Source organism: Myxine glutinosa, chromosome 3, assembly GCF_964187855.1.
Source record: "Myxine glutinosa chromosome 3, kmMyxGlut1.1, whole genome shotgun sequence".
NCBI lineage: Eukaryota > Metazoa > Chordata > Myxini > Myxiniformes > Myxinidae > Myxine > Myxine glutinosa.
Window position 1 is genome coordinate 114,963,711 of NC_136263.1, and position 12,268 is coordinate 114,975,978.

The window sequence follows — 12,268 nt, forward strand, 5'->3', positions numbered from 1 at the left end:
AACTTGCTTTCGTCTCCTGGAAAGCAAATCCAACGGAAGGAAATCTCATTTCCTTTCACAAAGCCAGAAACAAGTGTGTGTCCACCCTCAGGAGAGCCAGGAAATAATATCTCTCCGTTCTCAGGACCGAACTCTCTTATCTGTCTCCCTCTTCCAAATCCTGGTGGCGTCTGGTCAAATCTGTTTCTGGTGTTTGTTCCCCCTCCATCCCCTCCCTCACCTCAAATGGCCACACGGCTGACTCCGCACGTGAAAAAGCTGAATGCCTCAACTCTGTGTTTGCCTCTAAATCTTGTGTGCCAAACCCATCCCTCTCTGTACCCACCGTACTCAGTCGTACCCAGCTGCTCCTGGACTCTGTGTCCTTTCCTCCTGACAAGGTGGAAAAGTTTCTGTCAACCCTCGACTCGGATTCTGCAACTGGACCTGACGGCATCAGCCCACGGGTCCTAAAATCCTGTTCTTCCGCTCTTTCACTCCCTCTCTCTGTTCTCTTCACCCTCTCTTTTGCTCAAGGTCATCTTCCATCTGCTTGGAAATCTGCCAACATCACCACTTTGCACAAAAAAGGTGCAAAAACAGATCCCAGCAACTACAGACCAATCAGCCTTCTCACAATTATCAGCAAAGTCATGGAATCCATCATTGCTTCAGATATGAAATCTTTCCTCTTCTCCAATGGCTTGATCTCTGATCATCAATTTGGTTTTCAGACCTGGACACTCTACTCTGGACATGCTGCTTCTGCTTTCTCAACAATGGATGGAGGTCCTCAATGCCAAACAGGAAATTAGAGCAGTCTCCCTTGACATATCACGTGCCTTCGATACGGTCTGGCACCCCGCTCTGCTCACCAAACTCTCCTCTTTTGGTATCCATGGAAATCTCCACGCATGGCTGGCGGACTTCCTCTCTAGTCGTAGTCAACGTGTGGCCCTGAATGGGTTTCTCTCATGTCCTCTTCCTGTTCAGGCTGGAGTTCCACAAGGCAGTGTTCTGGGCCCTGTGCTTTTTCTGGTCTTCATCAATGATCTCTCTGACTCTCTTGAAAATCCTCTGTATCTCTTTGCTGATGACTCTACTCTCTGCCGCTCCATTCTTCATCCCTCAGATCGGCAGTCTGCAGCCTCCTCACTCTCTGCAGACCTGGACAAAATCACAGACTGGGCAAACAAGTGGAACATGTCTTTCAATCCTGACAAATCTCACACTCTTACGATGTCTCTCCGAAAAGATAGACTGGACAACCCTCCCATCTACTTTCTGAATAATCCTCTCCAAGAAGTTCTGTCACTCAAGCTTTTGGGTCTCACTATCTGCTATGATCTTTCCTAGGAAAACCACATTTCAAATCTGGCCTTCAAAGCCAGTCGCCGACTGGGCATCCTCCGTCGTGCGAAGTCCATCCTTGGCACAACTGAGCTCCTCACCACATACAAGGCTTTCATCCGCAGCTCAATGGAATACTGCTCTCCCCTCTGGGCTGGTGCTCCTGCCTCACACCTAGCTCGTCTTCACGCTGTTGAAACCAAAGCATTCAGAATCATTGGAATCTCCCGCGATGAAGCTAGCTCCAAGGGCCTCTCACTCACTCACCGCAGGCAGGTTGGTGGTCTTTCCGTCTTCTACCGACTCCTCTCTGGCCTTGCCCCCCCAGCTCTCTCTGGGCTCTGTCCCGCAAATATTCCTACAGGTCGCACAAGATCTGACTGAAACCCTCTTATGGTCAAACTGCCAAAATCAAGACTCTTTGCTCACCTTCACTCCTTCATTCCTTTTCTCCCGCCTCTGGAACAAACTCCCTCACTCTCTTCAATCCCACTCCACCCTCCAGGTCTTTAAAACAGCTGTTCACCACCATCTCTTATCTTCCCCCATCCAAAACCTTGATCTTTTCTACCCCCGCTAATTTCACCCCAATTCCACTTTTTGAAATACCAACTTCTGTCCTGGAAGTCCTTGGTGTCCTTGTGTTTTATACTTCTCCCTCCCCCCCCCCCTTCCCACGCCTCCTCCCCCCAAGCCCTCTCCCTTCCACACATCTCCCTGCTCTCAAATGTTGTGTTTGTGTGCTTCCCCTTCTCTCCCCATCTTGTCTTCCGCTCCCTCTTTTTATATATTTTGTTTGTCTGGTCGATTTGTTTGTGAAGTAAATGTTAGCTCTTTCACGAGCCTCGATTCAGTATACAAAAAAAAAAGAAAAAAAAAAGTAAGTACACCCCATGTAAAGTTTTGACGGGATATTGCCCTATTGCGGTTTCCATTCAATTCAGCGGTTTCAAGAAACAATTTTTTAACTATTTGCGTGGAATCCAAAATGGCTGCCATACCACATGACCTATGACTTCACAATTATCATAAAACATTCTCCATGGGTGTCACTCCTACCCTGAAAGTTTTGTCTCAATCGGACATGTGGTTGCTGAGAAAAACGAGGTTTAGCCCGTACGGACAAACGGACGGACGGACAACCCGAAAACATCATGCCTTCGGCCACCTTCGGGGGCAGAGGCATCATACAACATTGACCATCAATTTCTATAAACATGAAAACAAGATATTTTCGTTGTTGATTATTCTATTATTATTATTATTATTTTTTTTTTGCAAGCATAAAAAATGTTTTTGCGATAAACTGATTGTATAAGCAATGTGGGAACAAAACGATTGCTTACGCAATTTGTAGAACCATGAACCAGAACTACTTACCTGCAAAGATATGCCCGAAATGACATCCAAGGGATCAATTGCATTTCCCAAAGACTTGCTCATCTTCTTGCCATGAGACCCTCGCACCATGGGGTGGAAAAGCACCTTGATACAAACATGCCCATCTGTCATGTCACTCTAAAACATTGAATTACATTTAAAACCTGTTTTTTAAAATACTGAAGAAAAAACAAAGGAAAATAAAATAAAATTACTTACTGTGCGAAAGGGTAGTTTCCCAGTTAGCTGTTGTCCAAGCATGACCATACGAGCCACCCAAAAGAAGATTAAATCATGTCCAGTTTCCAGCATTGTGTTGGGATAAAAGGCCTCAAGATCCTTTGTCTGAGAAGACACGGAAAGTGAAAGCATCAGCATTACTTGCAATGTTGAAAGCAGTGAAGACGAGAAAGCATCCCAAAATGCAAAGCCTGTTTGCGTCCGCTTTGTACTCAAACTAAACTGATGAAAACAGCTAAAAAAGAAATGTAATATTTTGTAATTAATGCTCTCCATATTCTCGTAATATATGTTTGTTGAAAATTTGATGACAAAAGCTGCAATGGTAAAAAAAAAACAAAAAAAAAACAAAAAAAAACATCGAACAATGTGAATGTGTCACCAATATGCCTCCACATAGTCCCACAACGGGTGGATGCCATCACTCTGCATATGTATGGGTAATGGATCATGTTTGTGAAGTTTCGTGTTGATCGGATAAGGTTAGTTTTTCTATCCAAGATGGCTGCCAAACTTATGTGACCTATGACATCATCATTTTCAAACTATATGTAACAGTGCTGTTTGAAGGTATTTTTAAAATTTCGCATCGATAGGGTAAGCGGTTTCAGAGATATAATTATTTAATATTTTTCTTCAATCCATTATGGCTACCAAACCATGTGACCTATGATGTCATAAATTTAATATTTCAATACAAATGGGTCATAGATCATGTGCATGAAATTTCAGATTTTTAGGATAAGGAATTCGATGAAAACATTTTTGGCTGGTACACCACTTCATACACTACCTGTCAAAAGTTTTAGAACACCTCAATTTTTCCAGTTTTTATTGAAATTGAAGCAATTCAAGTCCAGTGAATAACCTGAAATGGTTCAAGCCCCCCCCCCCCTTCCCACGCCTCCTGCCCCCAAGCCCTCTCCCTCCCACACTTCTCCCTGCTCTCAAATGTTGTGGTTGTGTGCTTCCCCTTCTCTCCCCATCTTGTCTTCCGCTCCCTCTTTTTGTATATTTTGTTTGTCTGGTTGATTTGTTTGTGAAATAAATGTTAGCTCTTTCACGAGCCTCGATTCAGTATACAAAAAAACAAAAAAATGGCAAGCAGTAAACTGCTCGAGGTTAAAAAAAAAGTTTAGGTTAGCAAAAACGGGAAAATAATGTAAATTGAAGTTGTATTGTAAAAAAAAAAAAAAAGAAGGCCTTAAGGGAACAAGTAATGGGTTAACAACTTACAGCTGTTCTGCAGCAATGTAAGTAAATTAAGCCTTGAAAGTTGATGCAAACAATTCCTACAGGTGTCCCAACCTCTGCTGATTACAAACCCCCTGTCTGCATAAAAGCAGTATTGGAACAGACTGTTATTACACCCTCTGAAGCATTATTTGGACAACATTGCACTGCAGGAAGTAGTATATTGCTATCATAATGGCGAGAAAAAGACAATTAACAAAGGAAGACAGACAGACCATTATAACCCTTAAATGTGCAGGTCTTTCATTCAGAGAAATTGCAAAGAAAGCCAAGGCATCAGTGAGTACAGTTTCCTACACCATCAAAAGGCACTTGGAAACTGGAGGAAACTCTGACAGGAAGAGGTCTGGCAGACCCACAGCCACAACAGAATCAGAAGACAAGTTTCTGAGAGTCAACAGCTTGCGTGATAGGCAGCTCACATGACAACAGCTTCAAACACAGCTTAACGCTGGTAGAAGTAAGCAAGTCTCAGTTTCAACTGTGAAGAGAAGACTTCGAGCTGCAGGTTTGACAGGTGGAGTGGCAGTAAGAAAGCCATTGCAAAGATGGCAAAATAAGAAAAAGAGGCTTGACTGGGCCATGAAGCACCGCCAGTGGACTACTGAAGACTGGAAGAAGGTCTCATGGACCGATGAATCAAAATTTGAAATCTTTGGTTCATCACGCAGGGTTTTTGTATGCCGTCGAGTAGGCGAAAGGATGGTTCCTCAGCGTGTGACACCAACTGCCAAACATGGAGGAGGAGGCGTGATGGTCTGGGGCTCTTTTGCTGGATCCAGAGTCGGCGACTTGCACCCTGAACCAAAAGGGCCACCACAGCATTTTGCAGCGCCTTGCAATACCCTCTGGTATACGCCTAGTTGGTCAGGGGTTCATCCTACAGCAATATAATGACCCTAAACACACGTCCAGGCAATGTCAAAACTACCGAGGAAAAGAACAAGACGGTAGGCTTCAAATCATGGAATGGCCAGCACAGTCTCCAGACTTAAACCCCATCGAGCTGGTTTGGGATGAACTGGACAGAAGGGTGAAAGTAAAGCAACCTACAAGTGCAACACATTTGTGGGAAGTTCTGCAACAGTGTTGGGAAGAACTTCCCGAACAATATTTGATTTCCATTGTAGAAAGAATGCCACGAGTGTGTTCGGCGGTTATATCTGCAAAAGGTGGCTATTTTGCTGAGTCAAAAATTTAAATTAAATTTTGTTAAACAAAATGATTCCATGATTTCTTTTTTATCTCCAATTGTTTATTTGTTCTATGCTAAATTTCAGAGTGCATTGAGACATTAAACAGCGTAAATTTCAAGAAAAATTGGAAAAATTGAGGAGTTCTAAAACTTTTGACATGTCGTGTATGATCACATTATGCTTTTGCTCCCCATTGGGAGAATACTTGACAATGTGCCAAGTTTCAAATTTTTCCCATTCAGCGGTTTCCGAGAATTTTTTTTTTAATTATTAGCTTTTAATTCAAGATGACTGCCATACCGCGTGACCGACAACGTCACAATTATCATAAAAACATTCTGCATGGGTGTCACTCCTACCCACAAAGTTTCGTCTCAATCTGACATATGGTTGCTGAGAAAAAAGAGGTTTAGCCTGGACATACGGACGGACTGACAACCCGAAAACATAATGCCTCCGGCGACTGTCGGCGGGGGCAAGAAAGTTGTGGTCTGGAAGGACAAAAAAAACAAGCTGTCATAGACCAACCGCTATTTGTGAAATCAGTCGCTACGACCTTAACCTTTGGACTTTTGAAGATTTTATGTGACCTTGTCCTTATGAATGAACGATTTGGTTTTCTTTGTTCTTTTTTGTATACAAGATCGAGGCTCATGAAAGAGCGAACATTAATCAGACAAAAGTCAAACCGACACATAAAACACAAAATAACGGGAGCGGTAGACAAGATGGGGAGAGAGGGGGAAGGACACAAACACAACATTTGAGAGCAGGGACATCGAGAGAACTGTGGGAGGGAGAGGGCTTGGGGGGAGGCGGCATGGGAAGGGGGGGGGGGGGAAGGGTGGGAGAAGTATAAACACAAGGACACCAGGGACTTCCAGGAAAGCAGTTGGTATTTCAAAAAAGTGGATTTGGGGTGAAGTTAGCGGGGGCAGAAAAGATGAAGGTTTTGGATGGGGGGAGATAAGAGATGGTGGTGAACAGCTGTTTTAAAGACCTGGAGGGAGGAGTGGGATTGAAGAGAGTGAGGGAGTTTGTTCCAGAGGCAGGAGAAAAGAGGAATGAAGGAGTGAAGGTGAGCAGAGAGTCTTGATTTTGGCAGTTTAACCATAAGAGGGTTGCAGGCAGATATTGTGCAACCTGTAGGAATATTTGGGGGACAGAGCCCAGAGAGAGCTGGAGGAGCAAGGTCGGAGAGGAGTCGGTAGAAGACAGAAAGACCACCAACCTGCCTGCGGTGAGTAAGTGAAAGGCTCTCGGAGTTAGCTTCATCACGGGAGATTCCAATGATTCTGAACGCTTTGGTTTCAACAGCGTGAAGACGAGCTAGGTGTGAGGCAGGAGCACCAGCCCAGAGGGGAGAGCAGTAATCCATTGAGCTGCGGATGAAAGCCTTGTATGTGGTGAGGAGCTCAGGTGTGCCAAGGAAGGACTTCGCACGACGGAGGATACCCAGTCAGCGACTGGCTTTGGCGGCCAGCTTGGAAATGTGGTTTTCCCAAGAAGGATCATGGCAGATAGTGAGACCCAAAAGCTTGAGCGACAGAACTTCCTGGAGAGGATTGTTGAGAAAGTAGATGGGAGGGTTTTCCAGTCGGTCTTTTCGGAGAGACATACAGTCACGTGAAAAAGTAAATACACCCCATGTAAAGTTTTGACTTTTTCCAACATATTTCAACATACAGCTATTTGATCTTCATTTCAACAATATTGATAGATAAAGGTGATATAATTATAATATAACAAATGTCATGAAATATTAACATTTTGTCGTCCATTGTCTAATTTAAATAAACATAAATGCAAATTTTGCATGTGGAAAAAGTAAATACACCCCATGAAATGTTTTTAAAATCTTTTTAACATATGTGGACATATCAATATTTGATCTTCATTTAAACAGTATATATAGATAAAGGTGATCTAATTGAACAAAAAACAATGAAAAATTGACTTTGCAATAATTTATTCAACAAAAAATTGTTGCAGAGCATGCACAATTGCATGCACAGCCCGTTTCAAATCCCCCCCACAACATCTCGATGGGATTTAGATCCGGGCTTTGACTTGGCCATTCCAGAACCCTCCATTTCTTTCTTTTCAGCCATTCCTTGGTGGATTTACTGGTATGTTTCGGGTCATTGTCATGTTGCAAGGTCCACCTTCGGATGAGCTTTAACTTTCCGACAGATGGCCTCACATTATCCTCAAGCACCCTCTGGTACAAGAAGAATTCATAGTGGATTATATGATGGTGAGCTGCCCAGGCCCTGATGCAGAAAAGCTGCCCCAAACCATAATATTTCCACCACCATGCTTTACAGTTGGTTCTTGTGGTCAAATGCTGTCTTTGGTTTTCGCCAAACATGTCTTCTGGTACCGAGGCCAAATAGCTCTACCTTTGACATCTGTCCAGAGCACATTGTTCCAGAAGTGCTGGTCTTTGCCTGGTTTTTTTTTTCTTTTTCTTTTTTTCCGTACACATAATCAAGGCTCGTTTGATTGAATGATTATTGAATGAAGACTAGCTAGGTGTGAGGCAGGAGTACCAGGCCAGAGGGGAGAGCAGTAATCCATTGAGCTGTGGATGAAAGCCTTGTATGTGGTGAGGAGCTCAGGTGTGCCAAGGAAGGACTTCGCACGATGGTGTTCATTGGCAAACTTTAGTCTTGCCCTGATGTTCTTTCTGGACAGCAAAGGTTTCCTCCTGGCACACCTCGCATGTAGATCAAATTTGTGCAGCCTCCTTCAAATGGTAGACTCATGCACTTTGACATCAACAGTGGCAAGAGCTGCCTGAAGGTCCCCTGATGACATTCTGGGGTTCTTCGAGACTTCTTTCAGCATCTTGTGGTCTGCTCTCGGGCTGAACTTGCTGGGGCGGCCTGTCCTGAACAAGTTGGCAGTTGTGTGGAATCTTCTCCACTTGTAGATGATCTTCCGGACAGTCGATTGATTGATTTCAAATTGTTTGGAGATCTTTTTAAATCCCTTCCCAGACACGTAGGCATCTATAACCTTCTTTCTGAAGGCCTCAGAGCTCTTTTGATCTTGGCATGGTGACGCCGCACACTTCAACAACAAAAAGCAAACCAAACGAAATGTCTGAGGTTTAAATAAGAAAGGTTCCTCCAATATCCTCTCTGACGATGTTCTAATCATTTGCACCTGAGCTGGTGCACCTGATTCTAATTTTAGGTATTTGAAGTAGTGATAAATGTAGGGGTGTACTTGCTTTTTCCACATGCGAAATTTGCATTTATGTTTATTTAAATTATACAATGGACTACAAAATGTAAATGTTTCATGATATTTGTTATATTATATCACCTTTATCTATCAATATTGTTTAAATGAAGATCAAATAGCTGTATGTTGAAATATGTTGAAAAAGTCGAAACTTTACATGGGGTGTGCTTACCTTTTCACATGACTGCAGTAAGAGTGTGAGATTTGTCAGGATTGAAAGACATGTTCCACTTGTTTGACCAGTCTGTGATTTTGTCCAGGTCTGCAGAGAGTGAGGAGGCTGCAGACTGCCGATCTGAGGGATTAGGAATGGAACGGCAGAGAGAGGAGTCATCAGCAAAGATATAGAGAAGATTTTCCAGAGAGTCGGAGAGATCATTGATGAAGACCAGAAATAGCACAGGGCAGAGAACGATTAATTCACCTTCTCCATATTCGCATAATAAAGGTGTGTTGAAATTTTGATTACAACTCAAATGGTAAAAAGGTTATGGCCTCCATGCACGCGCACACACACACACACACACACACACACACACACACACACACACACACACACACACACACACACACACACACACACACACACACACACACACCCACCTGAGGAAAGTGAATAATTCAACCTCGAATTACTTCAACGTGATCATCAATTATTGTGTATTACATACTTAGTGTATTATATAACATCGGACCCCGCTATTCACAGTTCAGTTCCGCTATTCGCGTGTTCTGCGTATTTGAGGTTGATAAATTGCGACCTGCTTCTCTATTCGTGGTCATATGTCCCACAAATGTTTTTTTTCTCGGAAGTTATTTAATGAAAACGATTCATAGCATTGTCGTGTCATTTAAATTATTAAATAAATTGAATGTTAAAAAAAACCAATATCCCCACCAATCAGAAGACTTTTATAGAGTTTAATACCCGGAGGATTTCACCTGGTACAGAAGAGATATACATCAAAGAAGGCATCATAAAGACACACCAAATACACCAGCATACACAGTACCGACAGCCAAGCAAAATCCGCAATTCTGAAGTCTAGGCCAGCCCTTTATACTAGCTGGAAAACAAAAAATGAAATTGGGAGGGGTAAAAAGTGGGAGGAGCAAAGATGAGATTGGTGATTGGTGAGCAAAGGGGTTGGAGCAGTAGGATTGGTCGAGTGTGGAGTGAGTGGGGAGGGGGGATGGGGGAGAGAACGGGCGCCAAGAGGAAAAGATAAGACCTGCATATGTGTTTTTTAAATGAGGGACATCTGGTACTGCATTGTTTTAACCCGCCTATGCGGAGCCCCAGCTTATTTATTATGCTTGAAAGACAAAAGCACAGAAAGGTCACTTCATTCGCCATATCTCAATGCATGATCTCCTATTTACTTAAAGCATTTTCAAAACTACACTTCGCAAAAAACAAGTGGACATATCTTACTCATTATTTGTTCATTATTTTGGCAATAAGTCTTAAGGATTTATCAAAAAGAATATATGGACATGTTGGTTATCAGAAAAAGTATAAACTTATACAGATGCAGTTACAAAAAGGAAGTACATACGAAAACAGAGAAAGGGATTATCACTATCAGTTGAGGGAAAGACTGGGGGAAAGAGCTGTACACATGATCGTTATGGTGACAACATGCCATTTATTTTGGGATCGGCTTTTATGATTTTCTCCACTTCCCTTCTTGAATGCAGACTAACTTTTGTTCAAAACCCTAATAAATTATAAGCTTTCATTTATTTATGAATCATTCATTTGGATTATTTGATTCAGAGTGTTTGAATCAATGCTGTTGTGGTGGCAACAACATAAAAACCCAATTTAACCCAATGTCAGAGGTAAGTTGCCTACACGAAGACTACTTTTTAACCACGTGATGGAAGCCAAAAAAAATAGACTTCCACAGCATCTATTACTGTAATTAGCAACTGCTCAATACGGCATCATCAAAGATGTTACACAATGAAAACACTTCATCGTATTGTTACCGATTCGTAACTTCCGTTATTGTGGTTTTCACCCACTTGACGTAGTTCTGATGTTAGGTACTATTATTATCTTCAAAAGGTTTATTATTCAGGAACGATTATCTAAAGTTAAAAAGGCTAACTTTAAATGATACAGGAAACTGACACGGAGGAGATGAAGAAAAAGAAGAGGCGGCACGAGCAAAGTCGGAGAAGAAGGCATGACGTCAGCGCTCCGTAACGAGCAAGGTCTACCGACAGTGGCGAGGGAATTTTGAGTTCCTTGAAGGGACATCCGGCAACAGGAATTATCGCTGGAGGGGAAAATCTGCATCGTCAGATTCGGGCGCTGAGATTTCGACGAATCCGCGCCTGGTCGCATCGGCTCAAGTAAGGGCCGTCGGCCATTGTGAACCCCGCGCTTCGGACACCTACAGAGGTTTTGCCTCGTGTCATCTTCACACCAACATCCTACCGTTTGTCAGGGATGTGTGTGTGCAACCGCTTTATCTCCAATTACGTTGCGGTTCGCTGAGTGAGCGGTGAAGGTGCTCCTCTGAAGGGCGCCGTTGTACAGTTTCGGCGGGGCGATCCCCATTGTCAACAGTACGCGCTTCGGATATCGACTGGAAAGTGAGATTCGGGCTTCGACCGGATTTCGTTCTATCGACCGCTGGAGTGAATCACATTCGCCATGGGAAAAGTTATAGAGACATTGAGGAGTGTCCTTGCACTCGCGGGCTGCGCAGTGAGTTACCTGACTTTATATAAGATCTATATATATATAGAGTGCACTCTGAATGGCTATCTGTTATACCGTTATTCCTGTGTGTGATTTCTAATACAATTTTGTTCATTTTTAATCATTGGTGTGGTTTCACTATTGATTTTCAACACAGGGTAATCTATCTTTCTGCCGGGGCTCCTCTCGTAGTTCGGAGGTGACCGAGACCAGGAGATTGTAGAGGACTCCGTAACAGAAATTGGGGGCTCGTCCAATTGACTCCAATTGACAATCGAGTCTTCGTCCGGGATACAAAATTCCCTAAATCGTCCGGGATATAATTCGAGCATTCCCAAATTTTCCAATTTTGGAAATTTTTTCAACATTCCCAAATTTTTTCAAAAAAAAATAAAAAACATTTTGGTGTTTTTTTGGGGAAATTTCTTGTGTGAAGGTTAACAGGTGTTAACGGATAGTCACCATGGAGTTTGACGCAGAGAAGTTTACAGCGACCCCGAGTGAGGCACAGTTCTGAGCGTTACTAGAATCGGAACTCTTGATATTCCTCTGAAGCTAAAATTAAGAAAACAGAGATGCAGACAGTGGTGATAGAATCTATGGTGGAACGAGGAACATGGAGAGAGGCAGCCTTGGATTGGTTACCAGAAGAACAAGAAAGTGTGGAGCTCCAAAAAACGGAGATGCAATTGAAGAGCCAGGAAAGGTTAGAAGAGAAAAAAAGCAGAGGAAAGGAGAGTGGAAAGAGAACTCCAGGAAAGGTTAGAAGAGAAAAAAGCAGAGGAAAGGAAAGTGGAAAGAGAACTCCAGGAAAGGTTAAAAGTACAGGAAAGAAAACTCCAGGAAAGGTTAGAAGACAAAAAAGCAGAGGAAAGGAGAGCTGCAAGAGAACTTGAAGCAG

At 42.9% G+C, this 12,268-nt stretch overlaps 1 protein-coding gene across 5 annotated transcripts in view; it reads right to left on the reverse strand.

The window, feature by feature from the left end:
- Window positions 1-12,268, reverse strand: part of LOC137418019 (valine--tRNA ligase, mitochondrial) — a 170,849-nt gene that overhangs the window by 42,775 nt on the left and 115,806 nt on the right. For 3 of the 5 annotated variants that reach the window (XR_013622867.1, XM_078774487.1, XM_078774488.1), the window contains 3 exons: window positions 8,824-8,946; window positions 2,929-3,054; window positions 2,710-2,814 (listed from right to left, as the gene is read on the reverse strand). Coding sequence is in view for 4 of the 5 variants with exons in the window: in XM_078774487.1 (XP_078630613.1) it covers window positions 2,710-2,814; window positions 2,929-3,054; window positions 8,824-8,946 (354 nt within the window). In the remaining variant the exon portion in view is untranslated. The remainder of the gene's footprint in view (window positions 1-2,709; window positions 2,815-2,928; window positions 3,055-8,823; window positions 8,947-12,268) is intronic. The other 2 variants (XM_078774490.1, XM_078774489.1) reach the window with 1 other exon arrangement.